The 24,179-nt window shown below is 45.2% G+C and overlaps 4 protein-coding genes across 8 annotated transcripts; all 4 read left to right on the forward strand.

Annotated features, from left to right (window-relative positions):
* The first annotated feature begins 741 nt into the window (after nt 1–741).
* On the forward strand, nt 742–2,359 carry dusp28 (dual specificity phosphatase 28). The gene is made up of 2 exons (XM_023798202.2): nt 742–1,327; nt 1,653–2,359. The coding sequence occupies exons 1-2, from the start codon at nt 983–985 to the stop codon at nt 1,776–1,778; spliced, it is 471 nt and encodes a 156-aa protein (XP_023653970.2). The 5' UTR covers nt 742–982; the 3' UTR covers nt 1,779–2,359.
* A 6,354-nt stretch (nt 2,360–8,713) lies between these two features.
* On the forward strand, nt 8,714–13,788 carry LOC111836634 (zinc finger and BTB domain-containing protein 38-like). 5 transcript variants are annotated; one of them, XM_023798096.2, is made up of 4 exons: nt 8,714–9,021; nt 9,131–9,238; nt 10,412–10,581; nt 10,696–13,788. In XM_023798096.2, the coding sequence occupies exons 1-4, from the start codon at nt 8,716–8,718 to the stop codon at nt 13,106–13,108; spliced, it is 2,997 nt and encodes a 998-aa protein (XP_023653864.2). In that variant the 5' UTR covers nt 8,714–8,715; the 3' UTR covers nt 13,109–13,788. The 5 variants fall into 5 exon arrangements, with proteins under 5 accessions (XP_023653864.2, XP_023653861.2, XP_023653862.2 ...); XM_023798093.2 differs by having other exon boundaries at nt 10,412–13,788; XM_023798097.2 differs by having other exon boundaries at nt 8,878–8,932; nt 10,412–13,788.
* Nucleotides 13,789–14,173: 385 nt separating this feature from the next.
* Nucleotides 14,174–15,020, forward strand: rnf7 (ring finger protein 7). The gene is made up of 3 exons (XM_023798127.2): nt 14,174–14,432; nt 14,565–14,612; nt 14,715–15,020. Exons 1-3 carry the CDS (start codon nt 14,258–14,260, stop codon nt 14,831–14,833), a joined length of 342 nt encoding a protein of 113 aa, XP_023653895.1. The 5' UTR covers nt 14,174–14,257; the 3' UTR covers nt 14,834–15,020.
* Nucleotides 15,021–17,484: 2,464 nt separating this feature from the next.
* On the forward strand, nt 17,485–23,380 carry grk7a (G protein-coupled receptor kinase 7a). Its single transcript, XM_023798103.2, has 4 exons — nt 17,485–18,081; nt 18,330–18,767; nt 21,327–21,601; nt 22,957–23,380. The coding sequence occupies exons 1-4, from the start codon at nt 17,485–17,487 to the stop codon at nt 23,288–23,290; spliced, it is 1,644 nt and encodes a 547-aa protein (XP_023653871.2). The 3' UTR covers nt 23,291–23,380.
* The last annotated feature ends 799 nt before the right edge of the window (nt 23,381–24,179 follow it).

Raw genomic sequence — 24,179 nt, forward strand, 5'->3', positions numbered from 1 at the left:
GACAGGCTGCTGTGTCACCCTGCTGCCATTCCCATTCCGACCACACCTTCTACCACCCTCCCTTTCACAGAACAGCTGTAAACATTTAAGTTATGCAGATCTGTGTTGGGATGGGGGAGGGGCCATCACCAACTGCTGTGTGAGATTGGTGGGGGAAGGGAGCTGGGGGAGGGGCCATCACCAACTGGGGCATGGGATTGGTGGGAAGAAGGGAGCTGGGGGAGGGGCCATCACCAACTGGGGTATGGGATTGGTGGGGGATGGGAGCTGGGGGAGGGGCCGTCACCAACTGGGGCATGGGATTGGTGGGGGAAGGGAGCTGGAGTAGGATTCACTCACTCGCCCATCAGCTTAGCACCTCTCATTTGCCCTGGGTGCAGTTTCTGGGTAGGTTATTATGGATTTGGAGGGTGGGGTGTCTGCATTGACAATAGGCGTTACAATATTCTTTAAAGACTGCTGTGTATGAGATAAATATCATAATTTAAGTCTGATAATGTTGATTTGCTATCTATATTTATATATATACACATACATATTTTTATTTATTTCTTCAGACCTTGGGTTGCAAATAATTTTATGTGAGGTAATTCCTATCTGTTTTATGGAGGGACCAAAAGCTACAGAGGTCTTTCCTCTGCCAGGAGGGGAAGCCAGTAAGCTCATAAACCAAGGGGCAGCAGGACCCAGCACATCCCTGTTCCTGGCCTGCGCTGCACCCTGCGGTAAATATAGCCCCAGAGTCACCTCCTTTTCTAGGAGCAGTCAGCAAGCGGCCAAAGCAGAACTGTGAAGATTCAGATCAGGAGCAGGCCTCTACCATCACTGTCTCTACATTAGTGTTTGGGACCTGGAGAGTTAAAGTCCTTTTGTGTTTAAAGATCTAGAAGAGGACTGAAGTTATATTAAGTAAAATTGAGAGTGTGGGTGTATATGTGTGTCATATGTACGTACGACCGCAGGGCGTGAGCGCGGGACGGATATGCTGCAGCTGTGTAAGGTCACAGAAGCTCTGTTCATTGCAAACTCACGCTCAGCCTGCAGCGACCAGCTGGTCCAGCAGGAGGGCATCACTCTGTGCATCAACGTGTCCCGGCAGCAGCCTTTCCCTTCAGCACGTGTCTCCACCCTCAGGGTACCCGTGTATGATGACCCTAATGAGAACCTGTACAAGTACTTCGACCGCTGTGCAGATGCCATCGCGAGCGAGGCGGGCCGGGGGGGCAGAACCGTGGTGTACTGCAAGAATGGCCGGAGTCGCTCGGCCTCCATTTGTGCGGCGTACCTAATGAGGCAGCACGCCCTCTCGCTACGTGATGCCTTCCAGGTGAGTCTGGGCAGGTGGGCAGGTGCTCTGTACCAATTGAGGCATGACCTTAAGAAGAGTTTCCATTGGCCATGTCCAAGTCAGCTGTGTGGCAGTGCAGTTTTTTTTTAGCCAATAAGGTATGTAGCAGTGGTCTCATTCTATTGGTCACACCTAGGTAATTTGCATACTCTTGCTCTGATGAAGTTACATGTCAGTGTCTCAGTGTTTATGAAATACATACAATGGAAAAACATCAAAGCCTCACAGGGCACCGGGGTGGCTTTTGAGTGCCTGTTTTCTTAGGCCTTTGGACAGCACTCAGGTGTGTGGTCTCCCTTCTCAGATGGTGAAAGGGGCTCGTTCTGTAGTGGAGCCCAACCCAGGATTCTGGAGCCAGCTGGAGAAGTACGAGCAGGAGCTGGAAAGACGGAGAAGTCAGGGAGACGGCCCACTGGATATAGGGTCATAATGACCCGGGCCAGCTCACCACAAATGGACCATCTGTGCATGGTTTAAGGCAAGGGTGCCCAGCCTCTTTTTACAGTGAGAGCTATTTTTACAAAGAAAATACTCAAGCTACCGAATTGCAATGGTATATTTGACTGATCAGGTGGAGGTCCCCTTGGTATATTTTGCTGATTGCAATCAGCTGATTGGTCACCAGTGAAATAAATCATTACTCATCTTGCGATCGACCTGGAAACATATGGGCTGGGCACCCGTGGTTTAAGGAAGTTTGTGTGTAGGTGGACGTGATCTGCAATGTACCGAGAGGACTGGATCCCTGATAGAGCAGAAGGCCTGCAGGAAAACCCCACCTTCAGCGCTCGGATATAACCCTAGGAATACAAAGCACAGCCACTGACCCCATCATGCATTTAAAGGCATCGTGTCAGTTTGTTTTGCGGGGCAGTTGTTTGCTAGTATGGCGCAAACTGCCAGCCATTCTCACTGTCTCCCCATGTAGGCATCACTCAGACGCTGACCTGATGGACAACCTGTGTCCTGGGGCAGTTTTCATTGGCATATCTTAATAAAAAATAAAAATGGGTTTGCATGTGTTTGGGTGCTGGAGAAGGGGGGAGCACTTGAGCTTACGATGACTCCGACAGAGGATCTAGTGGTCATTTGTGCACATACAGACAATGAAGGCCAGGAGCAGAGCACATTCTTCCTCACCTACCCTGCAGGAAGGTACAGAGAGAGAAAGATACGAGTAGGAATGGACTCTGCATCCATTTATTTATGCTGGCCTGGCTTTTCTTTGGAAAGGCGATTTTAAAATAGAATGAAAAGTTGTTGTATTGCTACTTTCCATCCTCCTGCAATAACCACTTATCTAGTAGAGGTTTGCAGTGAGCCTTCAGCCAATCCCAGCTAGCACAGGGCAGCAGTCGGAGCATTATGTCAGTCCAATGCAGGGCACACAGACACTCAGTCACACACCATGTGTCATATAGAGTCACTATTTCACTTACTGCATGTTTTTGGACTGTGTGAGAAAATCTGTACAGACATAGGAAGAGCATGCATGAGGAAGTACAAATATAGCAGGGAGATAAAAGATGCATTACGATTCATTAATGATGAACAAATATGAGATCAGTATTTAACATGTTTTATTCATTATTGGTTTCTACAGTAGTTCCTTCAGTTATTCACAAAGGTTTATAGAATTGACATATAGTAACTGCTTGAGATAGAACACGTGTCACTGTTACGTGTACTCACGTAGGCCTGTGTGATTTGTCTCTTTTCTATTTTTCTGCTGGGTCCCATGATTGGTTGGCCTTTCTGCCAATCAGCGCCAGCCAATGAACAGCCTGAGATCTGGGAGGAGCAAAATGTTCACAGTGTTGGGCATTTCAGGTCCGGAAGCTACAAATCCAGACCAAGATTTTGTTTCTACCAACCAGTTGAGCGTAAAGAGTCACAGTCACAGAGAACTCAACTGGTTGGTAGAAACAAAATCTTGATCTGGATTTGTAGCCTCTGGACCTGAAATGCCTAACACTGCCGATTCATTAATGATGAATTACCATGAGATCAGAGCTGCTCACCAGAGCAAGATTTGTTCGTCTGTTTTCTGGTCACCCGAGTGTCCAGTCCTGTTCTACATCTTAGGCCATGGATGGATTGGCGATGCTGTCAGGGAGAATCCGTTGCGACTACGCTCCAGGCGAGCGAGCAGTGAGCGGGGAAGCAGATTCCGGACACACGGAAGTCCAGACGTCCAGACGTCAATGACAGACCTGGGGAAACAGACTTGAACGCGGACTAAATACAGGACGTGACCTCAGAATAAACGCAAGACAGCTCATACGATGGGAATTGACACGGGGTTAACGAGGTGGGCATGGTCCACGAGAGGGCTAGACAGAGGGACGTGACAGAAGCCACCTACCTGGTAGTGTGACTGACCAGACATAGGGCTTCCCACTGATGCACTGCTCCTACAGCCAGGACCTGGGTTTTCTGTGTCAAATAGCAGATACTCTAGGGAAAGTTTGTGCTGGTCTACATCATTCTTGCTTCAGCATCTGCTTTTTTACTTCCGTGCGAACTGTGATCCAGGACTGATTTCCGCGCAGGGAAGATCTCGTCAACTGAATCCATCAAAAACACCCGCTCCTAATTGGTTTGTTAACTAGCTGAGATCGTTCATTGAATGGCAAGTTTATTCAGAAATTTTAATGTCTGCATAACATAAACAAGTTATTAATGTGTAAATAGCAAAAGGTCACCATACCAAAGAATTCATTTACTCCCAAGGGCCCGAGTGACTGCAGCATTTGTTTCTCCATAAATTTATTCCTCGTAACTTTATACTTTGTGAGTGATGGCTTGACTGACAAAATGCTGCACATCAATTTGAACAGAAATCTTCACCCCCCCCCCCCCCCCCCCCCACATTTGTCATAGACGAGTGAAGGTTTTAAACATCAAAGACGGCTCAGCAGAACTTGATGAATAGATGTCTTTCGCAGGGTTGCCAACTTTGGTCAGCTGGCTGCAGTGAGATTTTCAATTTGAGACAAGTCTGCACACGCATGTCCATGCATTTTCATTTGCGTAACAGTTTTATTACCTTGTAAATAGTCTGTAGGGATTGCAGACTACCACCACGCTTTTGACGAAGCTAATTTTAGGTTTATAATGAAATAATATAGATTTGCCGTCAGAGTTCTTGCATGAGAGTCTGAAAGCGTGAGCGTCACGTCAGATGCATGAGAGTTCGCTATTCTGCTTTTGGATGTATTGCCATATTGAGAGGGTCTTGCCTGAAAACCACGTTTATGATGATTCCAGATTTAATAAACACCGATGAGATGAATAATATGACTTTCAAAAATATGATTTATGACGTTTTCTAAGACGAAACATGTGCCGCCGGTGAGATTAGACAGACTGGGACTTGAAACCAAGGCACTGGTTAGCTTGCCTGAACATGCTAATATGTAATTTGATTCCCATGTGAATCTTGGAGGCCCGAAATGTGCTTATTCAGCCATGATGAATCATGGATATACAGCAGGGCCATGAGGGATCACAGGTAGTCAGCAAGGTCACGAGGAATCATGGGTTATCCAGCATAACCATGAGAATTCATGGGTATTGAACAGGAGAATGAGGGATTGTGGGTATTTTACAGGGCTGTGAAAAGCCATAAGTATTCAGCAGGGCCAGGAGGAATTGTCCGTACTTGCCTTGCACACCAAGAAAGCAGCCTACCACTTTACATCTCCCCTTGCTGGAAGAATGTCCACAAAGACATTTAGCCAGCTATGAATATGTCTACATAATGCTGTATATTGGACGCAGTTAAAAGAGATATGTCATGGGAAAACCTCAAACTCGGCTCATTCTGAAAAATGAAATGTAGTTCCGATTTTTCTGCACAAAATTACAGGAGTAAGCTGAGTACATAATTACTGTAATGCACACAATAAAAGCTGAGTAATTATAATCAACCTGATTAAGTATAAGTTCACCTATTATGGCAGACATATCCAAAAATGAAACCTAAAGCCAGGTCTTCGTGCACGGATATGTGACCTGGCCCACTGACACGGGCAAAGTGAGGTTGACACTTATCAGAAGGTGAGACAGCTTTAGAACTGCAGTCTTAAGAAGCACTAGACTGTTTGTGTTTTTATACAAACAGGCCAGTAAGGAGATGAATAATGGGGTGTAGAGACGCTGATGACGGCCTGGAGAGAAGCAGGAAACTCAAAGAGCAATTGTAAGCAGTGGTGTTAAGAAAGATTTCTATGTTGCTAATTGCTAATAGCCCTGATACCCAAACCACAATAACAGTTATGAGATGCATGGATGGATAATTGCTGATAATTATTTTAATTACACACCATTCTTCTGTTTTGTTGCTATTAACACTACTTTGTAAAACCTATATGGTATTATATAAAAAAAAATACACTATAAAGCTGGCTGTTTGTGTGTCATTTTCAATATTCATAGCCTGGCAGCAGTAGACATGAGCACAGACCGTGCCTGTTGTTTGGCGAGCTTTGAGTAACCCGTGTGCCGCCCACAGAAAGGTGATAAACGTTGTGAGGCCTCAGCTATCCATTCTCAAAGCGGCTGACAGGTAAGTTGTGGATCAACTGAGACGCTCAGAGGTATGTCTATGGCTCTGTTTCATGCAGGTATATTGGGTATTTTTGGCCAAAGACTGTTTTATATACCTATGGGATGTAAGGTGAATTGAATCGTGCTCTCCTCCAAGCTTGCAATGTCTCTCAGTGAAGCTTACAGCTCACAGAGTGATAAGATGCCGATTGAAACACATGTGCTAGCCTTGGGTGCTCATCCCTCTTGGGTTGGCATGGAAGGGAAGAATCAAAAAAAGCAAACGCACAGAAAATGAAGCACATAGTTAAATGAAGCAGGGTTGCCAACTGTCATACATCCGGCATAACACTTTCAAATTTACGGCAAATCTATATTATTCCATTATAAACCTAAAATTAGCAACATCAAAAGTGTTGGGGTACTTTGCAAACCCTACAGATTATTTACAAGGTAATAAAACTGCTGCATACATGTAAATGCGTGTGCATGGGCATGCAGACTTGTCTCGAACTGGAAAGCTCACACCAGCCAACTGACCAAAGTTGGCAACCCTGCATAAAGTGAGATAATGATAAATGTAACGGCGAAAGTTATTAGCAATGTAAGGCTAAATGTAACACTAGGGTGCTAGAAACGCTAAATGTACTAACATGGCTGATGGTAGCGTAAGGCCAAGTGTAACACAAGGTTATTAGCAATTTTACGGTTAAATGTAACACAAGTTTTGTAGTAATGTAAGGGTAAGTGTAAAGCAAAGGTATTAGCAATGCAAGGCTAAATGCAGCACAATTCTATTCATAACGTAAGACTGAATGTAACGCTAAGAAACATAACGCTAAATGTAACAACGTAGCTAATTGTAATGTAGGGTTACCAGAAACGTAAGGTTGAAAGGCTAAACTGTGGTGTTTGCTGTCTGTTCTCCTCAGGGACTATGAACGTGTCTAGTAGCCTGGAGCAGAATGTGCGTCTGCTAGATAAAGTGAAAGCAGGCATCCACTGGGGGAGCTTCATCACCACCACTGTCTTCAGCTATATGGTGGTGACCATAGTGCACAGGACGCCTAGGCTGAGGAACAAGCTACATTATGTCCTGCTGTGCCAGCACTGCTTCTGCATATCTGGCTTCAACGTGACGGGAGCACTGCTGCACACGATGCTGTCCCTGCACATGGCCATGCCCCGTATCGTGTGCTGGCTGCTGTTCGGCTCGCAGGTGGCGCTAGCCCGCGGCCTGATGCTAACGCTCACCCTGATGGCTCTGAACATCTGCCTGTGTGTGTGCTGGCCACTGCGTTACCGAGAGATTGTCCACACCGTGAAGAACAAGGCCATAATGGGCGCCTGGCTGCTGGCCTTGCTCAGCCCAGTGGTGTTCACGGGCATGGCCTGCGCTGAGGCCCAGGAGGGATACCTCACCGAGCTGGACCCCGCCTGCCACACACCCATGGAGGGCTGGGCCTCACTGCTGAGTGCTGCAGTGCTGCTTGGACTGCTCACTTTGCTCATCATGCTCAGTTACGTTCTCATTTATAAGGAGGGTCGCCGGGCGGGACACTTCTCTGACGCCAACTCCAGGGGCTGCCGCACCATCCTCATCCACGGCCTACAGATCAGCCTGCACATCCTGCCCGGCATGCTTATCATCGCCAGACTCAGGCTGGGTCTGGTCGGCGCACTGGTTGTATTTGTGGTCTTTTCCTTGGCTCAGTCAGTCAGTCCCGTCGTCTACGGTCTGCGATGCCAGGAGATCAGGACCCAGCTTCCGCGCTTCTTCCCATGTTGGACTCAGAGATGCAGCAAGAGCAGCAACATGGACATGAGCATGGATGACAATGGGGACAACAGCATGGGAATCAACATGGGCAACAACATGGGAATCAACATGGGCAACAACATGGGAATCAACATGGGCAACAGCATGGGGAACAATTTGCAAATCTGAGGCTTTTCATCCCAAACAACAAACCTATGGAGCTACTGCAGAAATTATTCTAATAAATTGTCTTGTTTTGAGTATTTTGTTTTATTCAATTTGATGGTCCACAACTAGGCTTTACTGAGTGAACTCTGAAATGTCAATTTTATATATACAGCTCTTTTTACCATTAGTTAATGCTTTGTTGCCATGCGTTTACATTGTTCTTACTCTTCTCGCCCCTAGTACCTTTATTGCCATACTGTACTCACAGTACTCTTATGCTGCCCTACTGCATTATCCTTGTGCTTGATAATGGTCACTTTATTACTGTACACTCCTTCATATTTTACTTTATTACTGAATTGGCCTTACATTATTACTCTAGTGATGGTTCCATTATTACTGCACTATCCTTGTGAAGTTCCTTTATTATTATATTGTGCTTATATTAGTACTCTTGTAAGGCTTCTTTTAGTACTGCACTGTCCTTGTATTATTACTCTTGTGATATCCTTTTATATATTCCGTATTCCTGTATAGTCCTTATAGTATAATTACTTTTGTTATGGTTCCTTTATTATTGTAGTGTCTCTCTTGTGCTACTCTAATGCTGTTCTTACTTGATGCATGTGTTTTTCCTGCAATCCTTCCTCGTTTCACATCAAGCTTTTCATTTAAGGTCTGTGGTAGTTTTCGTGCTTTGACTCAGTTATCTTATTTATGGAAAAAAGAATAATATCGGACAATAAATTGTGAAGTGGCTTTGAGTCTGAAAAATCTGCCTGGTGACATCAGCAGGTCTCTACCCACAGAACCACAGGTGCAGTTGGTAGACCACAGATCTGAAAATGAGATTATGGAGGATTATGCTGCAGTGAACCTCTAGAGGGCGATGAAGCACAGGCCAGTGGGCCAACTCCCAGCATCGCGCGGTGCCTGCTTTGGCTGGCAGCCCTCCCACTTTCTCTCTTTGCACTGCTTTCCTGCTTCTGCCCCACCCCCTTTCCTCTTGTGGGAGGGCTTTGTGACGCGGCAGGGCCCAGTGACAGACAGCCCAGCACAGCACAGCGCACTGCCCCAGCAGACAACCACAGGCCGGGGGGGAAACGGTAAGAAACACCCCTCCTCCTGTCAGACAGGCCGGGAACACGCAGCGCTTTTCCTGTTACACAACAGTCAGCCCTGGGTGCTGCACTCGGTGGGTAAATACAGAAAGAATGGTGTGTTTTTATGAGCATGTTTGTGCCTGCGTGCTTGTGTCTAACTGTAGCTTTATCTCTGGTTTCCGCGTGTTGGTGTGTCCTCAGTCCTATGCTTCAGACACAGCCGAATTACATCTGTCGAGCCGGCCAAAGAAGGATCCTTGGCCTCGAGAGACAGCACTAATCTGGCCAGGAGCAGGGCACATGATAACGGTAGCCTGACCATCATCATCAGCGTGCGTGATAGCATTAGCCTGGCCACCAACATCAGTGTGCGTGATAGCATTAGCTTGACAATCAGCATGTGTATATGATAATATTAACCTGACCATCATCATCATCAGTGTGCATGATAAGATGGCCTGACCATCTTACCCTCATCATCGTGCTTGATGGCAATTGCCTGACCAATTAACCATCATCAGTGTGTGATAGCATTAGCCTGACCGTCTCACTGTCATCTGCGTGCGTGATAACATTAGCCTCACCGGCTCACCATCATCAGTGTGCGTGATAGCATTAGCCTCACCAGCTGACCGTCATCAGTGTGCGTGATAGCATTAGCCTCACCAGCTCACCGTCATCAGTGTGCGTGACAGTAGTAACTTGACTCGCCCATCACCACCAGCATGAGGAATAGCGTTAATCCTGCTCTGCCTGTTTTATCACTATTTCCGGTCTGATTCAGGCTGAAGTACTCACAGATCTGGCCTTGGCATCACATAAGTGGACCTCCTGTTTGCTGTAAGAGCTGGAGCACAAAGCTGTCACCAGAGCTAGGGCATGCTCAAGCAGGGGAAGTCACTTTTTTTTTAAAAATAAAATGATCCAGCAGCTTGCCTTCTCAGTAGGATATGTGGCTTCTCTCCATTGTCTTTGCATCTGCGTGATACATAAAAAAACTCACAATGTGCAGTCAGATTGACTCACCCTACAAAGTCTTTGTTTGTTAGATATTATGTCAGTGCAAACAGGCAAACAGTGTATGATAGCATCCAATCTTACCCATTCAAGGAACTATCTGCCCCCTGCAGCATCTGAAAACATGGACTAGGTTATAATCCTGAAGGAAATTCTGCACCCAGTACAAAGGAAGCTGTTGATTCATTATTCAAATAGTCCATTGTCAGAGGTCGCGGTGACACAGGTGTGTGGTTTCAGTAAATAGGTTTCTAGCTTAAACTTGACCTAAAAATAAAGCAGACGAGTCCCTGTGCTTCTGATGTAGTATGTGATTTGAGTATTGATCACACTATTCTGGAGCAGCGTTTCTCAACTTGGTCCTTGGAGCGCCCCAAACAGTGCACATTTTACAGTACAGTTAATGGATACCTGCAGCTGATTCGAACTACAATGGAATGCTTTTCATTTGTCTTCCCCCTGCAGATGGCGCTAGTCTCCCAAAGCATGGCAGGCCTAATGGACAGCACGCACAGCCAGTGTCTCCTCAGTTCCCTGAGCGAGCAGCGCACAAGAGGCTTGTTCTGTGACATCACCATCGTGGTGGAAGACGTGAAGTTCAAGGCCCACAGAAATGTGTTGGCGGCCTCCAGCGGGTATTTCCAGAATGCTTTCGCTTCCACAAAGGCGCTTGGGCCAGCTACCCAAGTGTTTGAGTTGCTGGACCTTAAGTCTGAAGTGTTTGCCTCCATTCTCAACTTCATATACAGTTCCACAGTGGCTCCTCTCGACAATGAAGGCTTCCAGTCCTTGGTGGCAGCTGGTAAAAGGCTGGGCATCCCCTTCCTGGAGAAGTTGCGGGTGCAAGAGAGCTCCAGTTCCACTGGTCCCACCCGGGCAACCAGTCCCATGTGGACACAGCCACCCCCAGGCCCACATATGATGAAACAGGAGGTACTGGATTCTGGCAGTGGTCCAAGGATCACTAATGCCTTTTCCATCACAGAGGGGGGAGCTGGCAGCAACCCGATATCTTCCCTCCAAATAAAGAATGATGGGAAGAGGCAGTCTGGTCATAGCACTGCCCGCTGCTTGAACATGACTGTTCCCCAAAGTGGTTCCCTGCAGATCCTGGTAGACCACTCGTACGCACTAAGCCCAGTCCGCCGGCTGGCCCCGCACAGTCAACCCAGTGGTGTGAAGGAGGGTCAAAAGGCCATGGAACTATCCTCTCCGCCAGCCAGCCAACGCTGCAGTGTGCCCATCTGTAGCCGCAACGTCGCAGAAAAAGCAACGGGCATCTCGGTGCCAGCCTCATCCTCGTCGGACTCCAACAGCCAGAGTAGTACTGCAGTTGTAACCCCTTCCCCCTTGTCCTCTCCATCTTTCTCAAACTGCAAAGGCCAGAGCAACACATGCTCTGAGCTTCCTCTGGTCAGGAAGAGAGTAAGCTCGAGTCCAGCAGCACCGTCTTCCAGCCCAAATAGCCAGCTTCACCTCCACGTAGCCAACGGAGACCCTGCCCCCCGCACCCACCCGCCGTTCTGCACAAGTAGGTTCAGGAGCCGCTTGTTCTGCAGGTTTTGCTATCGGAAATTCATACACTTAAAGCGGCTGCGCAGCCACGAGCAGGTGTGCCAGCAAGCCCTGAAGTCTTTAGCCAAGGACAGTCTCGGCAGCAGCACGACGCTGACCGTGGAAAAGGATGAGATGCCTTCAGAGCCTTCTCGTCTCCAAAACCTTCTTGCACCTTTGACAGATCTGAGAGCTCCCCGACCAGGACAAGCACAGAGGAGAACATTTCCTTGCAGCGTGTGTAAACGCACCTATGTGACCCTCTCCAGCCTGAAGAGGCATGAGAACGTCCACTCCTGGCGTAGGATGTACCCGTGTCACTACTGCAACAAAGTGTTTGCCCTGGCCGAGTACCGCAGCAAGCACGAGATCTGGCACACGGGGGAGCGGCGCTACCAGTGCATCTTCTGCTTGGAGACCTTCATGACCTACTACATCCTGAAGAACCATCAGAAGACCTTCCATGGGATTGACTCCCAGATGCTGCTGAACAGAAAGTCGCCCAACAGCAGCTTCAGTTCCGGTGCATATCCCATCAAGCTCTACAGACTCCTGCCTATGACGTTCAGGAAGAGGCGTAACACGTACAGCCGGACCGTGTTAGAAATGGCTGAATGCCGTGATCAGACGTCACCTACCCACTCAAGCTCCGGCTTCTCTCCAGCTGCCTCGGAGGACAGCAGCTTGATCAACAGCGGCAGCGTCGGTGTCGGACGGTCGTTGTTCTCCATGCCGATGACTTTCATGGCCACTCCAAAGGTGGCTGCCCCAGTTCAACCATTTTTTCCCATAGTAGAAGGGAACTCGCAGACAGATCTCAAAACCACAGAGATCCAAAAGTCTCATGCTGAAGGCCCCTCACAGTCTTCTGGGATGGCTTGCACAGCAACAGGAAGCAACAGTAGCAGTGCTGGTGGTAGGGATAGTTTACCAGACTGGTCAGAGGGAAACAGGTTAGGGCAACCTTCCACACACAAAGGCAAGGCTGTGACCTACATTGCCAAACCCGCGTGTGCAGGTCCTGGGGTTGATAGCAAGGTTCCCCCACTCTGCCAGATCACAGTGAAAATCGGAAGTGAGGCAATTGTGCGTCGCAGAATAAAAGGTTCTTCCTTGTTCCCCAGAAAGAAGAAGAGGGCCTGCAGAAGTCCTGTGGAGGAACATCACAGAGATCCCAGAAGGCAGACAGTAGGTAGGATGAGTTCACGGCAGAGGACTAATGCAACATACATAACAGAAACAGAAACATACGATGACCTGACTTATCGCGACACACTATGGCGCCCCTATTATTCCTACAAACCTAAAAAGAAGATGAACAGCATGAAGTCAGGAAAGAGGGCAAAAACCCAGCATGGAGGCCTCAAGAATCCAGAGGTAACTTCAGACCCCATGTCTGTAGAAGATCAAACAGAGAAGAGCACCAGCATGAAGCATAGCTTATCGTCTTTGTGTGACCCAGCAGGGAGTACGGAATGTGTCCAGCAGACAACATTCAAATGTGAGCGCTGCAAAAGCCCTTTCTCTCTTTGCTGTACGCACCATGTCAGTAGGCCAGAGTGGAATTCAATGTCTACTTCTCCATCCCTAATGGAGTCGGCTAAATGAAGAGTTACTCCCACAGGTACCTCCTGAGCTGAGAAATATGGCCCCTCATCCAACAGGAAGACCTACCAGGAAAGGCCTCATGTTTTAGCATACGGAAGAAACAAAGTCTGGCTAAAGGATGCCGATGTGTTTTCTAAGATGTTTTTATTTTTGTATGCTTTTATTATCAAAGACAAAACATGCAATTGGTTAACAGTTGTACTTTTTTATTAATTCTTTTGCACAACAATGGGTCAATTTAATAATTGTTATTTAACAAAATCATTAATACCATTATGCCAGGTTTATATGGGTAAGATATAGTTAATAGTGTAATTGCATGTTTGATTCAGTCTAATTTGAAGAATGAAAGAAAACACAATTTCTTATGTTTACATTCCATAGCAAGTCAAAACCAAATTCAAGAAAATTAAAAGAACAGGGTAAAATATTATTACATAACTGTTTGTAGATTTTGTTTTAAATTTTTGATTATTTTAATCTATGGCAGGCCCGCCTACAGATGTACGTATTTATACCGGTAAATGTTTTAACGTTTATGTTGAAGACATTACGTTTCCAAAACATGCAGAAGAGACCTACATAATATATAATACCAATTCGAGAGCTACTAATATAATCCAGAAATTTGTTAAATTGATATTTGTTTTTAATGCCGAAAATAAAGTCGTTTAACCTGATATTTCAACGCCATCTTGTGCTCATTTTATGTCGTCACTTGTTTCCTATGAAATATTATGAAATATAACAACTAGCCTACATTATCCAGCATTTTATTTTCATTATGGAGATAAGGGAACGTGAATGTCAAAACGGAGAGACTTTTAAAATAAACTCTTACAAAATATATAAACATGAACAACAAAAACGCTAATGACAATGAGACACCCAAAACAAACTGAACTAAAGAAACGCACATCCGTACAAGAACCAAGGCATGATTGGATAGATATTTTCGCATTATTGTTTACGTTACGTAATAATCATACGCAGACGTTTCCGGTCATGCGCACGTTTATATACATCCACTGTGACATATTGCGCATGCGTAAGCTTTTCTCCGCCTATCGATCATTGTAGAGGACCAATGAAAGCAGGTTACCGTGGTTGGAGCTGGTGAGGTGGGACTGGACCTAAACGTCCGGCACGATGGCGGACATGGACGAAGGCGACGAGCCGATTCTGGTTTCATCCCACAGTGGGGGATCAGGGTCAAAGCACGGGGGAGACAAGATGTTCTCCTTGAAAAAGTGGAACGCCGTGGCTATGTGGAGCTGGGACGTGGAATGCGACACATGCGCCATCTGCAGGGTGCAAGTTATGGGTATGTAGGATTTGGACGGCGGCTGCTCACATTGCTCTGTGCGGTAGCCATTATGCGGTTCGTTTAATGTGTCTACAGTTCTGAAATGGCAGAGCCGGGTCCTTAAAACGGTTAACTCTGTTCTTTTTTTAGACGCTTGTCTGCGTTGCCAAGCGGAGAACAAGCAGGAAGACTGTGTCGGTGAGTGTTTCCGCTTCGCGTACATGTAGATGTGCAGAAGCTGTAAATCGGGGGAGAATCATGTGTGATGAAATTTCTCTGTCTTTCTTTTTGTCTTTTTAGTGGTATGGGGAGAGTGTAACCACTCCTTCCACAATTGCTGCATGTCTCTATGGGTGAAGCAGAACAACCGGTGCCCGCTGTGCCAGCAGGACTGGGTAGTCCAGAGGATTGGGAAATGACCATGTCTCCGGGAGGCAGGCAGAACTGTCCAGTGCCTCTGCTCAAAGTTGATCTGCTCTGGAGAAGGGCCTCACGGACTGTACTATTTATCTGCTGGATGATTCAGTTTTCTTTCTGTTAAAATTAAAGTTAACCTGACCTTTTGGATGCATGTTTTGGTGTTAAATAAAAGTCTGGGGCAACGTGTCGGGTGTGATGTCCTTGCTGACTGTACTCGTAGCACATATGAATGGTCGAAGCCATGAACAGGGTGCTTTGCAGTGGGAGTGCATACTCTAGGTTGCTCATAGCACTGGGGGGGGTGCAGAGTAATAAAGAGGGGTGCCATCTTCTTAAACTGACACTGCAAAAACTGACAGTGTTTCTTTATGTTTTTCTATGTGGCTGCTGTCTGAAGGATTCTGCAGTTTGTACATAAAAGGTATTTGAACCTGAAAACCTGAATCGTACCCGGCAGCCTTTTAGCTGTATGAATGAGTAAACCTGTAAAACGTTAAGTAATTATATAGCCTAATAACATTGTTAGTTGATTCACATTAGTCAGTTCCTTATGCCAGGGTTACTCAAATGGCAGACTGCTGTCCACATCTAATTCGAAATGCACTGTAATTTGGATCAGACTGTGCTACCCAACCCCCCCAACACACTCCCCCTTAGCAAATGCTTCCACAGGGGAACCTTAGTCCTGCAGACCACAGCTTTGCTTGGCTGATGAAATTGGGGCCTTGGGGAAAAATAATATAGTACCCCTGCCTAATGTAATGGAAACTATATGAGTTAAACAAGGATTCTTAACAGTAGATGGCGGTATTAAAGTTCCAAGCAGCACACAAGATGAATCTGTTGCACATGATCCATTTACCCAGGCCGTGCCTGTTGCAACCCCAGCTCATTGTACAGAATAACAATAGGAGATAGGAATACAAAGTGTGAAGAATAGTATCCGGAATGAATGCTGTGTGTGAGGCTACGCTCAGGCTGTCCAGCCCTCAAGCATGGAAGGACAAAGATCAGCTCGTTTCAGTGCCAGTTTGGATGAACGGCGATATTCCCACAGCAGTTGAGCGACTTCGCTGCTGTAATGCATGTTAAACTGACATTTGAGATCAGTTACTTTTTATGAATTTTTAAAGAATGCCATTTCCAGTCAGGATGTTAAATGACCATTTTAACAAAGGGCGTTTCTGTCTAAGAAATTCACATACACACATCCAGATGTCTATATATGTGATCTGGAGGAAGAGCTTCCTGGCTGCTTCCAGGTTCGATCCTTTAAGCTGATATCTTCTCTGGAAAGAAACGGTTTGTGAAACAAGGTTCCAACCGACCCTCATTCCCTGTCAGGCCATAGGCTGTAATTCTCTTACCAGCCAGAAACACAGACTGATTTGAAAAGGCTAACATCTCTCTTCGGATCCTTCTGAAACACACTTATTTACATCCAGGGGTGTGTCCCTCCCCCCCACTGACCTACACCATATAAAACTTTCACCATGCCAGTACCCAGATAGCTTCATGCTGTTATTTCAGTGTTGAATTATAGCTAAATGTGTTGAATTACGGTCAGTGTTAAATTATCAACGTTGACACTGAATTGATTTTTGGTCAGATTTTCAATATCGAAAAATCGATGGTGGCAAAACCTTGATTCAGTGTTGATATAAAGTGAAAGATCAAAGATCAACGTTGTTTCAACCTTTTTGTCTGATATGGAATCAATGTCATTTCAACATATGTGTGCTGTCTGGTTAAGGTCAGAAGAACAGATATCTTAAGGGCTGAGAAATATTGGAATGAAATCACATAGGAAAATTTTTGCGATCGGCAGTCATAATGGGGCCTTTTGCTATTTAAGGTGTTTGTGTCATGATACAGATGAAATAAAGACAAATTACAAGTGCATTGCTTACCTTTTATTATGAGTGTCGTGTTAATGAGGCCAATTTGCTGCGCATGCAGAGCACGAGGGCGAAACCTATACCTGACCAAGACTGTAGTCAGACAAAATCATTTTATCTTATGGATGTTTTTTAAAGTTAATTATGAAACTGCACTCTTATTGGTGTTAGTCTTATTTTAAATAATGAAATCTTTTTGATTTTAAAAATATATTAAAATCTTTCTTATGTCACATTCTTTTACGGTGTGACTAGCATGTGTGTCCATTGCGATGTCAAACTCCCTCCAACGCCACCGATCACAGATAAAACTTAAACTTTAGCAAACGTCCAGTCTTATAAGCAGTCGTCTGTTCTTATGCTAGCAGAAGGTCCTCATTTTGAAAATCAGTCTGGATGTCTTGCAGGGCACTGGGTAGGCATAGAATGATTCAGTGAATGATTTTTATGTTAGGACTACTTAGGTTTGGCACTGTGTCCACACTGACTGATGTTCTACCCCCTGCTAACTTAGGTAACCCAAAGCCTCTTACAAAAGGAACCTCTGATAAGTCCCTTTCCATGAATAGATCACACAAGATGCTTAGGAGAAAATCCATCTGAGGTATTTAGTACCTAAATGAGTAATTACTTGATGTGCAGCGAGTCTTGGTCTCCAGGTAAGTGAGTTGGAGCTGCTCATTCGCACCGTGGGCTTGAAGCAAGTCAAACACCCTTCAAGCCACAGCTGTATAGTGAGTAGAGAGGCCATCATGTGTGACATGGGGGCACTAGACAACCTTGTAGCCAACACGGCCTACCTGAAGGCGCAGGGTGGAGATGACAGGGAGATGAGAAAGCGCCGGCGAAGTCTGTCGCTGCCCAAGCCCGATCTGTGCGTCACTGCCCGCAACGCTGTCGAGAAGGACTTCGAGTCTCTGTGCGAGAAGCAGCCGGTCGGGAAGAGGTTATTCCAGCAGTTTGTCACTGCCACCCCAGAGTATGTGTTTGCCACCGAATTCCTGGACGAACTACACGACTGGGAACTTGCAGAAGCGGATACCAAAGACAAAACCAAGCAAAACATCATCAACAAGTTCTGCAAGGCTGAGTCCAGCAGCTTTTTATCCTACCTGACTGGTGAGGTGTCAGATAAGTGTAAAGCTGTGACGGAGAAGGAGTTTGAGGAGGTGGTGGTAGGAAAGGTGAAGGAGGCCACCAGGGCATTCCTGAGGGGGAAGCCATTCCAGGACTACAAGGCTAGTCTGTTCTATGACAAGTTCCTTCAATGGAAGGAGTTTGAAAGACAGCCTATTACTGAAAAGTACTTCTATGAATTCAGGACCCTGGGCAAGGGAGGGTTTGGAGAGGTGAGTGCGACCAGAAATCTTGCACACTTCTGATAAAACTCTGATACTTCTGATAAATGTCTAGCCATTTCCAATTTTGCTCTTCATAATTTTTTTATTGAGAAAATCTGAAATTTTCAAGAAGAGTAATTATCATTTTATATCTAGATTTTGAAGCAGTTACTAAATTTTACTGTGTTGTGTATGTGGCTTTTGAATCAAATTTATGAAAGAGGACTGTTAAATTAAGACTTCTATTATGTGTCCAGGTGTGTGCTGTACAGGTCAAAATCACCGGTCAGATGTATGCTTGCAAAAAGCTGGATAAGAAGCGCTTGAAAAAGAAACGTGGAGAAAAAATGGCCTTGTTAGAGAAGAAGACTCTGGAGAAACTGAACAGTCTTTTCATCGTCAGCCTGGCTTATGCCTATGAAACCAAGACGCACCTGTGCCTGGTCATGAGCCTCATGAACGGTGGTGACCTTAAGTACCACATCTACAACATCGGAGAAAAAGGAATCGAAATGGACCGAATCATTTATTACACGGCGCAAATCGCCACTGGTATCTTGCACCTGCACGCCATGAACATTGTGTATCGTGACATGAAGCCAGAGAACGTTCTGCTGGACAGCAAAGGCCAATGCCGGCTATCGGACCTGGGGCTGGCCGTGGAGGTGCCTGCAGGAAAGACGATCACCCAGAAGGTGAATCATGGGATTGGGCACGGGGGGGCATAGGGGCCGATTTATCTTTCTGTCAGTGGGTGCTCTAAATGGGAATTAGTGGGCATTGGTGGCTTGATGGTTAGGGAAGGACACTTGTAACTGAAAGATTGCAGGTTCGAATCTCCAACCAGCAAGCACTGCTCCCTGGACATTGAATTAGCTGCCCCCTGCTATGTCACATTGTCACATATGGGTTAAATGCAGAGGATACATTTCATTGTTGTGTGCTGTGGTGTGTCAACAATGACCATTAAATTCTAATAACACACACCAGACCTATACATTTTAACTTATTCAAATGTAACCACTAGCAACCGGAAATAAACAGTGAAAAGAAGTCAAGAGATCAGAGACTTGGTCGGCATTACACTCCAAGGAAAGGCACATTATCACATAAACAGAACATAGCCGAATAATGCAGCAAATAATGACACTTATTTATGACAATGCTGGGTGAGGCAACATTGGTGTTGCTTTCACTTGAGTTTGGGTTTATAATGACAAATTTGTCCATTTATCATTTAAGGGTAGGTCTACTGGGATAACCAGTCTGATATTCAACACGTGAAGAAAGCTAGCGCAATTAACGAGCCCTCTGAAGAATGCGGTCCAGGCTCTGGCACCTAGGGAAGCTGGCCAATCACATTACAGCTTTTACAGCATAGGCATTCGATCCTTCCTGTGGGTGCTCCAGCCCTCCAGCACTCGTGGGATCAGCAAGGGGGGGCAAACGTTACAGAAGTAACGTGATGACAGTGATGACAACAAAAAGGGGAAAGATGATGTCTGTGTTTCCCCATAGAACCATCCCCCACCTTATAGCTGTGGAAAATTCCATCACTGTTTCTCTGTGTCGAGGTTGATGGTTCTAGACCCTGGTTCTAGGCCAGAGTGGCATAGTACTAATTCTGGGTGATTCTTTGGTTTCCCTGAGCAGAATGGCGGAGTCTTCAGGTAGCTTACTGTGTGATCTCACCTTTTCTGTCTTTCAATCATAGAAGGTGCTTTACGTAACTGAAATGATTCCAGTAAGGTGCTAAAGCCTGTCCAATTATAGGTTGTTCTTACTTAGCCAGCTGAAACCCCTTCTGGTTGACCACACACGTACTGATATTTTCTCAATGGAAATTGCCGGACAAATGGAGTCCCCTAAACCATTACAATATTGTATCTTCATTTCCACGGCACATATGTATGCAAAGCACAGCCAGGAAGAGCTTCATGAAAAAAGGTGCTAATGTCGCATTTTAATTTGGGGAGAAAGGGGAAGTGGGGAAGTAAAATTACTGCCAATCAGGTGCTGAAAAGGTGAAAGATGCAGCTTATATTAAAGGGCACTGCTCTTCCCAACACGCCTGTTCAGGGACAGCATGTTCTCTAACCATAACGTATGCGGAATGCTTTCTCAGGAGTAGCTGTCTACATTTTGCCAGTAAATAGGAAGCGTATCTTTGGCTGTGCCATGATTTGTGCTGTAAGTAGAAACATGTCACAGGGGATGCCAAGAGCTGGCTTTCCGATCTCAAATCCTCTTACTTAAGGGGCCTTATGGTAATCTAGATCTGATCAGACAGCCCTCATTAGGCAAGACAATGTGTGTGTGTGTGTGTGTGTGTGTGTGCTTGCTTCTGTTTATATGTAAGTACGTGTGTCTCTCGGTGTGGTACATGACAAGGAGACAAATGTCTGTTACATCAGTCATATCACGGTTGTTAACTGGGGAGAGAGAATGTGACCCGAGACTTTGGGGCATGACGTTGATTTTATGTAGCCTTAATGACTTCTTTATCGAAATTAATTGAGTTTACTATTACGGTCGACTATTAGCGGTGTATCTAGTGGTTTCTTAGTCTTCCGAGTTCTAGGCTTAAGCATAAGTACGAGGTAACAGCTATAGCTAAGTGCTATTGCAGTTGTACAGCTAGCCGGGGTATTGTTGTTGGTGGGAGTGGTTTGATTCAAGCGGCAGTGTTGTGAACTAGAATTCTTTTTGTATGCAGAAAGTGTGTTTTGTTGCTGTTAGGCAGCTACATGACACCTGACTTTACAGGTAGGATTAAAATTAAGCTGATTCACTGACTGAAGTAAGGGTTCAATCAGGAGCACTACAAAGCCCCACAGTTACATAAAATAAATACGATAACACACAGCTGAACCGGAAATGGAGCCCATGACAAATTGTCTCTTCTACAGTGTCATCACCCTCACTGCAGTGCAGGAAGAGCAGTGCTGAAGATACATTTATTTAGTCCAAAGGGGTTGATCAAACAAAGTTGCTTTCAAAGGATAGTTTTTATTTGGGTGTATGGATTTCACTTTTGTCTGTCATTCACCACCTTCCTAAAGTTCGTCGCAGGTGCCCCTGAAGATGGGCAATCACTGGAAGCTCAGTCTAGCCGCACTTATGCTTAGTTCACTTCTGGACAGCATATATGTTTGTAATGTTCTATTTTCCTCACTTGTACATCACTTTGGATTTAAGTATGTAAATGTAAACGGAATGTTAATGTGACGCCCCATTCTGTCCGCTGTGTGTAGGCTGGCACCGGTGCATACATGGCCCCGGAGATCCTGAAGGAGATCCCGTACCGTACTTCAGTGGACTGGTGGGCACTGGGATGTAGTATTTATGAGATGGTGGCAGCCTACACACCCTTTAGGGGGCCCGAGACAAGGAAAATGTCTAAGGATGACATCCAAAAACGCATCTGTGAAGATGAGGTCAAGTTTGAGCACAAGGGCTTTGATGATGTCACCAAAGACATCATAAACCTGTTCCTGAAGAAGAACATTGACGATCGTCTCGGCTGCAAGTGAGTAGCCAGTTTTCTAATTTGCATCCTGGGCATGTGGATTATTTTGTATAAATATATATATTCACTGAGAACTTTATTATTATCACATTTATTCACACAATCAAACAGCAGATGCAGGTCAGGAACTTCAGGTGAAGGTCATATCAAGCACCAGAATGGAGGAAAAATGTGATCTCAGTGACTTTGAACAAGGAACGCCTGTTGGTGCCAAACGGCCCAGTTTGAATGTTTCTTTAACTGCTGATCTCTTAGGATTTTCGCACACAATGGTCTCTACAGTTTACCCCAGTGACCGGCAGCTCTGCAAACGGAAACACCTTATTGATGAGACAGATCAGAGGAGAACAGTCAGACTGGTTCAGGCTGACAGGAAGGCAATGCTAGCTCAGATAACCACCTTGAACAAATGTGGCCAGCAGAGAAATATCTCTGGTTGGGTCAGAAATTGATGTAAACAGCATGAATCCATTGATCCTACCTGCCTTGTGCCAATAATCCAAGTGGTGCACATGTAATGGGTGGGGGAATCTTTTCATGACACACTTCAGGCCCATTAATACCAATCAGTCATTGTTGGAAAGCCACAACCTGAGTATTGTTGCATCCCTTCATGTGTACAATTTACTCATCTTCTAACAACTATTTACAGCAAATAAACAGCAAAGGCATAAATAATGCAGTGGTATAACTTTACTTAATGTATTAATTAACCAATATGTTATGTACTGATCCCATGTTCGTTCATCATTAATCAATCATAACGGTTCATGTATTTCATGCAGTTACTATTTTTGTTCATGATTTGTACTTGAGTAGTAACTCGGTTACTTGTGCCCCGTCAAGCAAAGTGTTCCCCAAAAGTCTTCCCAAACTGGTTTCATGAACATGACAATGAGTTCAGTATTCTTCAGTGACCTTCCCAGTCACCGGATCTGGATCCAACAGAACACTTTGGGTTATGGTACAACAAGATTCATAGCATGAATGGGCAGCTGACAAATCTGCAGAAATTGCATGATGCAATCATGTCAGCATGGACCAAAATCCCAATTGAATTAAGACTATGATGAACTGAGGCTGTTTTAACAGTAAAGGGAGGCCCCACCCAGGTGTGTAGAACTCGACGAGGATGTGTACCCCCACAATATTTAATTTGGATTCATTCATCCCCTCAACAGACCATTGAAATTTAAATCATTAGGTTTTGTCCGCCCACTATAAAACTTTCTCCAACACTTTTTAGTATAGTATAGTATGAGTTTAGTATATTGTTCTTAATGAAGTGCTCAGTGGGTATATATGCTTGAGTGTCATTGATGGTCTTGATACCAGGGTTTGTCTGTCTCCTTCAGGGGTGACGATCCACGGAAGCATGCATTTTTCAAGTCCATCAACTTCCCTCGCCTGGAAGCGGGCCTGATTGGCCCCCCTTGGGTGCCAAAGCCCAATGTGGTGTACGCCAAGGACACCAGCGACATTATCGACTTCTCAGAGATCAAGGGGATTGAATTCGACGCCAAGGATGAAAAATTCTTCAAGGAGTTCAGCACAGGAGCTGTGGCCATTGCCTGGCAGAATGAAATGATAGAAACTGGACTCTTCGATGAGCTGAATGACCCGAATCGATGCGAGTCTGGAGATGGACTTGATGACGAGAGAAGATCAGGCACCTGTACACTTCTATGAAGCCTCCAGCAGTAAGATCTGTAACCAACTGCGTAGGAGAGAGTTTGATATTGGGGGTGACACAACTTCATTTAAATACAAAAAATTATTTACTGAGTGAATGAATCCAAATTAACTACTGGGGGGCATATGCCCCCACCCTCTATAACAACACCATAATACTTGTATTTTGTTTCTAATTATCATGCAAATTCCATCTAAAACCAAGTTAGTAAATGGTAACAGCACATGAGTGCATGTACATATTTCGTTGTGGCTGTTGTAGGACATGAAGGAGTTAACAGTCGGAGGATCATAAACAAGAACCAGTTGTGCAGGTGGACAGACTCTTATCACGTCGAAGCAATGTCCTAACAGAAGGTCAAACAGATACGTGGGCTCCGTCGGAAGCGAAGGAGTGGGAGAGTTAGTGGATGAGGACAACAAGACCGTGAACCGCATGTGGCCAATGAAGAGGATCGTGACATTCTGTACCGCATCATCTGTTTACCTCAATGAGGTTGTCAATGTGAACTCATGACTAACTGGCCAGTAAAAACAGAAGTAAATAAAAACTGACGGCAAGAAATGAATCAAATAAGACCAGCAAATACTGCGGACACAGTTTTAAAAAGTAGTATCAGTGATGCATGGTGTAAACCTACTGATTGGTTGTGAAATTTAGAATAATTTTGGCAGACAACTGATACAAAAGTAACACAAAGAAAGCAATTTATTTTTATAAAAGTGCTTGATGATTTGTATGTTAATCCTGTATACCATGGAATTATGTTTAACATAAACCAAGCAACTGTGTATAACCTGCTCCAAATGAGCGCCGGTAGTTTGAATATTTTCTGCAGCTGGCAAACACAGTTCTGGGAAAAGATTTTTGCATTTAGATGGTTTA

This window comes from Paramormyrops kingsleyae, chromosome 21, assembly GCF_048594095.1.
Source record: "Paramormyrops kingsleyae isolate MSU_618 chromosome 21, PKINGS_0.4, whole genome shotgun sequence".
NCBI classification, from domain to species: Eukaryota; Metazoa; Chordata; class Actinopteri; order Osteoglossiformes; family Mormyridae; genus Paramormyrops; species Paramormyrops kingsleyae.

Bases quoted from the DNA above. Each gene is read 5' to 3' on its own strand.
- dusp28 (XM_023798202.2), top strand. From the start codon at position 983: ATGCTGCAGCTGTGTAAGGTCACAGAAGCTCTGTTCATTGCAAACTCA. The intron at 1,328-1,652 runs GTGAGTCTGGGC...CTCCCTTCTCAG, and splicing joins CGCTACGTGATGCCTTCCAG to ATGGTGAAAGGGGCTCGTTC.
- LOC111836634 (XM_023798093.2), top strand. From the start codon at position 8,716: ATGAAGCACAGGCCAGTGGGCCAACTCCCAGCATCGCGCGGTGCCTGC. The intron at 9,022-9,130 runs GTGGGTAAATAC...GTGTGTCCTCAG, and splicing joins AGCCCTGGGTGCTGCACTCG to TCCTATGCTTCAGACACAGC. The intron at 9,239-10,411 runs GTAGCCTGACCA...TTCCCCCTGCAG, and splicing joins GAGCAGGGCACATGATAACG to ATGGCGCTAGTCTCCCAAAG.
- rnf7 (XM_023798127.2), top strand. From the start codon at position 14,258: ATGGCGGACATGGACGAAGGCGACGAGCCGATTCTGGTTTCATCCCAC. The intron at 14,433-14,564 runs GTATGTAGGATT...TTCTTTTTTTAG, and splicing joins CTGCAGGGTGCAAGTTATGG to ACGCTTGTCTGCGTTGCCAA. The intron at 14,613-14,714 runs GTGAGTGTTTCC...TTGTCTTTTTAG, and splicing joins CAAGCAGGAAGACTGTGTCG to TGGTATGGGGAGAGTGTAAC.
- grk7a (XM_023798103.2), top strand. From the start codon at position 17,485: ATGTGTGACATGGGGGCACTAGACAACCTTGTAGCCAACACGGCCTAC. The intron at 18,768-21,326 runs GTGAATCATGGG...CGCTGTGTGTAG, and splicing joins GAAAGACGATCACCCAGAAG to GCTGGCACCGGTGCATACAT. The intron at 21,602-22,956 runs GTGAGTAGCCAG...TGTCTCCTTCAG, and splicing joins GACGATCGTCTCGGCTGCAA to GGGTGACGATCCACGGAAGC.